The 4,594-nt window shown below is 50.9% G+C and overlaps 1 protein-coding gene across 1 annotated transcript; it reads left to right on the top strand.

Moving 5' to 3' along the window:
* The first annotated feature begins 408 nt into the window (after positions 1-408).
* On the top strand, positions 409-2,823 carry LOC121834096. The gene is made up of 3 exons (XM_042287846.1): positions 409-695; positions 1,487-1,653; positions 2,250-2,823. Exons 1-3 carry the CDS (start codon positions 435-437, stop codon positions 2,332-2,334), a joined length of 513 nt encoding a protein of 170 aa, XP_042143780.1. The 5' UTR covers positions 409-434; the 3' UTR covers positions 2,335-2,823.
* The last annotated feature ends 1,771 nt before the right edge of the window (positions 2,824-4,594 follow it).

The following is a 4,594-nucleotide window of genomic DNA, read 5'->3' as shown; positions in this document are numbered from 1 at the left end:
TGAAAGAAGGAACTGCACCCAAGTTTTTCAAGGCCAGGCCTCTGCCATACGCCATGCGTGACAAAGTGTCTAATGAACTGGACAGACTTGTCAAAAACGGTGTTATCTCTGCGGTTCCTCACGCGGACTGGGCAACACCCATTGTCCCTGTCCTAAAAAAGGATGGGACCATAAGAATTTGCGGCGATTTTAAGTTGACCGTGAACTCAGCCTGCTGCACCGAGCAATATCCACTCCCCGTAATCGACGACCTGTTCGCGGCACTCAATGGGGGCGACAGGTACAGTACGGTGGACCTTCGAGATGCGTACAATCAAGTGCCACTCGATGACGAATCCAAGAAGTTAACCGTCATCAACACGCACCTTGGTCTCTTCTGTTTCAACCGGCTGCCATTCGATATTTCTTCCGCACCCGCTATCTTCCAGCGCAAGATGGAGAGCCTGCTGCGAGGAATACACGGCGTACAAGCGTATCTCGATGACGTCATTGTCTCGGAGAGAAGAAAGGAAGACAGGAGCGTGCTCAAGCAGGTGCTGCAGCGTTTCAAGGAGAACGGAGTCAAGCTGCACAGAGGGAAGTGTAACTTCTGGCAGGACGAAGTCTGCTATCTCGGGCACCGCATCAACAAGGACGGCCTACACCCTACGGAAAAGAACCTGGCGGCTATAATGGAAGCAAGGAGCCCGAAGAACGTAAGTGAACTCCGCTCTTTCATAGGACTTTTGACCTACTACAGCAAGTTTCTGCCCAACATGGCTACCCTCTTGGCGCCACTGTACAACCTTCTAGCGAAGAATCAACGCTGGAAATGGGACCAAGCAGAGGAGCATGCTTTCAGAAAGGCCAAGCGGGTGTTATGTACGGCAGATGTTCTTACGCATTTTGACCCGTCCAAAGTTTTACGTCTCGAGTGTGACGCATCGCCTTATGGGGTAGGGGCTGTGTTGTTCCATAGTTTCGGACACGTGGACAGACCAATAGGATTCGGGTCCCGGACGCTATCAAAGGCGGAAAGAAATTATTCGCAACTTGAGCGTGAAGCATTAGCCCTAGTGTTTGGGGTAACCAAATTTAGAGATTATCTGTTGGGGCGGGACTTCACGCTCGTTACCGACCACAAGCCCTTGGTAGGGTTGCTGAGGGAGGACAGACCTACACCTGTCATGGCGGCGGCCAGAATTCAGCGCTGGGCGTTACTGCTAGGGGCATATCAGTACAAGATAGAATACAAGCCGGGGCCCCAGAACCAGAACGCTGATGCGCTGAGTCGTTTACCGATAAATGTTCCTGACAAGGAGACGCACGAGCTGCCAAAATATGTGCTTTCAGTTAACCAACTCCATGATACTATTCTGTCGGCACAACGATTGCGGTCACTAACCTCGGAGGACCCGCTACTGTCCAGGGTGAAAGACTATGTGCTGCACGGATGGGCAAAGCACCTAGAGGATGACGACCCACAAAAGCAACCCTTCTTTCACAGGAAGTTGGAACTCACCGTAGCCCAGGGTTTGCTCTACTGGGGGCACCGGGTCGTCGTGCCACAGACAGCACGTGGAGCGATGCTAAAAATGCTGCACGAGACCCATCAAGGAGCATCGGCGATGAAGGCGGTCGCGCGGACACTTCTTTGGTGGCCAGGGCTCGATGGTGAGATTGAACATCTTTCCCGGAGTTGCACTGCCTGTATCCAGGCACGGCCGATGCCGCCATCATATGTTCCGGTGAAGTGGCCGGAGACGGGAGAAAAGTGGTCGCGATTACACCTGGATTTCGCGGGACCGGTGTCGGACGCCATGATATTAATTGCAGTGGACTCTCACTCAAAGTGGATAGAGGCGGTGGCCATGAAGAATTCGACTGCCGATTCTACAATAGCAGCTGTGCGCGAAATGTTCAGCCATTTTGGGATACCGAAGACTATCGTGACAGACAACGGGACTCAATTTACGGCAGAATCGTTCTCTCGATTCCTCGCGGGAAATAACGTAGAACATCTACGCACTGCTCCATACCACCCTCAGTCCAACGGGCTAGCAGAAAGAGCAGTCAGGACGATTAAGGATGGTCTAAAAAAGGTCACGCATGGTAACCTTGCTACGCGTTTGGCTAAAATATTATTCGCGTACCGCCGAACTCCTTTGGCTGACGGTTCTTCGCCATCACAACGACTGCTAGGCTACCAGATCAGATCTCGTCTAGACGCCTGCCTGCCGTATCCTGGTGCTTCATTGGTGCCTTTACAGGAACCCCGTAGCAAGCTGTGGCCCGGAGATCCAGTTTGGGCCCGGAACTTCGGAGAAGGAGAAAGGTGGTTGCCAGGGACGGTAACTACAACGACCGGAGCAAGGATGGTCTCAGTGGACACACCGTCGGGAGAAGTCCGACGTCACATTGACCAGATCCGTTTTCGAGAGCCGCTGGCACTCAAAGTACCAGGGACAGCGGCAAAGACAACGCAAGGCGCTCGACAAGATGCAGTACAAGATACAACACCTGCAGAACCAACCATCAGCACCACCCAGCCGCCAGAGTTGCGAAGGTCAACCAGAGAAAGGAAGCCTGTAGATCCCTATAGCCCCTAGGGGGAAGGAATGCTGTATCAGAGCTGTGTCATGACTCTTGGAAACTTTGTATCATCCTCCAATGTACTTATCATTCTTATCACCACCCTTTCTGTTTTGCACCCGAAGCATCGGCTGCCTATATTATCACGTCCCTGACAATAAACGTTGTTCACAAGTCACAACCCAGCATGTCTCCGTTCGGACGCGTCGTAGCAGACAGTGCACATAAATACACGTACGAAGCCGTTTTAGCACCGTTTTTAATGCGATGAATTTGAAAGAAAAACGCCATAACTGACCAATTATTTCGTCAGCCTGACTGAGAAATGTTCCAAGCTACCTAGTACGTACGAATTATTTGGGATATTTGCTCTTATGATCGAGCGCAGAGAGAAAATGCTCTCACTTTTTCCCATAGAAATGCATTACCGGAAGTCAATTTTGGACTGGTTGCTGTCTGCTTCAATTTGCGTCAGCACACGAGCGCCACTTGAACCTCTAGCGTACATTATAATAACTCTATGGGCGGCAGTTGGCGTCGCGACCGCTTGCGCCATCTCTTGTCTCCCGTGCGAAACGGCGCCGTGTTGTTTGCAGACCGGTGGCGTCGCTGCGTTTCCATAGGAGCTAAGCCTTTTTCTCTTTACTTTTTCCTCAGGTAAGTTCGCTCTTCGCAAACTTTACAAAAAAATGCACCATCTGTGGGCAACGCTGCACAAAGTCGTAGCGCGATAGGTTAAGAAACCGAATTTTCCGGTCGATTTAAAGAGCCTGGCGTCTCCTTGTTTTGCCCTGTAGAATACACTGCAGTAACCATAGTAGCCATTCCCAAAAAACGGTGTCGCGTCGAACGACGGGGAAGACGGGGGGCCGGGGGACGCGGGGGGGGGGGGGGTGTTAATTGCTTGCGCGAACAACGTCTATGGGCAGTGTCATAACTGAGCCGGTCTACAGGGTGATACAAGGAGACGCCAGGCTCTTTAAATCGACCGGAAAATTCGGTTTCTTAATCTACCGCGGTAATACTTTCGCAGCGTTGCCCACAAGTGGTGCATTTTTATTTTTATTTTTTTTGTAAAATTTGCAAAGAGCGAACTTACCTGAGGAAAAAGTAAAGAAAGAAATAGGCTTAGCTCCTATGGAAACGCAGCGAAGCCACCGGTCTTGAAACAACACGGCGCCGTTTCGCACGGGAGACAAGAGATGGCGCAAGCGGTCGTAGCGAAAATGGCCGCCAACGCACAAGTATATGACGCCGAGAGCCGGCGTCTTTAGCAGAAAAGGAACTGCAGTTCCTTGTTGTTACCGCGCCTGTTTTTGTTTCTGCGACTGTCGCCTCCTGCGGAATGCGCGCCTCTTTTGAGTCGAAAAGATTGTCTGCTAAAGGCGCCGGCTCTCGGCGCCGTATGCTCGTTCGTTGGCGGCGTTCGTTGCGCCATCTCTTGTTTCCCGTGCGAAACGGCGCCGTGTTGTTTGAAGACCGGTGGCGTCGCTGCGTTTCCATAGGAGCTAAGCCTTTTTCTTTCTTTACTTTTTCCTCAGGTAAGTTCGCTCTTTCCAAGTTTAAAAAAAAAAAAAGCACCATCTGTGGGCAACGCTGCACAAAGTCGTAGCGAAACTGAATTTTGCGGTCTATTTAAGGAGCCTGGCCTCTCCGTGAATCACCTTGTACACTGATGGCAGAAAATAACACACCGAGAAGGGGCGGATCCAGAGGATTCCCCAAGGGGGGGTTCCAGGATAAAAAAAAAAAAGAGGGGGGTGGGGGGGACACTTGCTGCACACCTCATGACTGTGTTGGATCGTTGTTTAAACACGCGTATAAATGGTAGAGAGAGGTCTTTCCTCCTCAACGACCCGAAGTGTCGCAATTCAAGACAGGATTGCAATATCTCCCGCTTCGTAGCAAGGAATAACGAAATCTTGATTTAAAGGAGCTGTGCAACAATTTCGGTGCTTTGCTTAGATAATTTGGAAGTTGGTGTCTCGACCTTTCGGAAGTAAATAACAAAAACCGCTTTTGC

The sequence above is a fragment of the Ixodes scapularis genome, unplaced genomic scaffold (assembly GCF_016920785.2).
Source record: "Ixodes scapularis isolate PalLabHiFi unplaced genomic scaffold, ASM1692078v2 ptg000494l_1__unscaffolded, whole genome shotgun sequence".
Lineage (NCBI taxonomy): Eukaryota > Metazoa > Arthropoda > Arachnida > Ixodida > Ixodidae > Ixodes > Ixodes scapularis.
Note: the sequence above shows the minus strand (reverse complement) of the source record. Positions and strands in the feature narration are given on the sequence as shown.

Excerpts from the sequence above, each read along its gene's own strand:
- LOC121834096 (XM_042287846.1), top strand. The coding sequence starts at position 435 with ATGGAGAGCCTGCTGCGAGGAATACACGGCGTACAAGCGTATCTCGAT. Across the intron at positions 696-1,486 it reads AAGCAAGGAGCCCGAAGAAC|GAAGTTGGAACTCACCGTAG; the intron begins GTAAGTGAACTC and ends CTTCTTTCACAG. Across the intron at positions 1,654-2,249 it reads TTGGTGGCCAGGGCTCGATG|GAACCCCGTAGCAAGCTGTG; the intron begins GTGAGATTGAAC and ends GTGCCTTTACAG.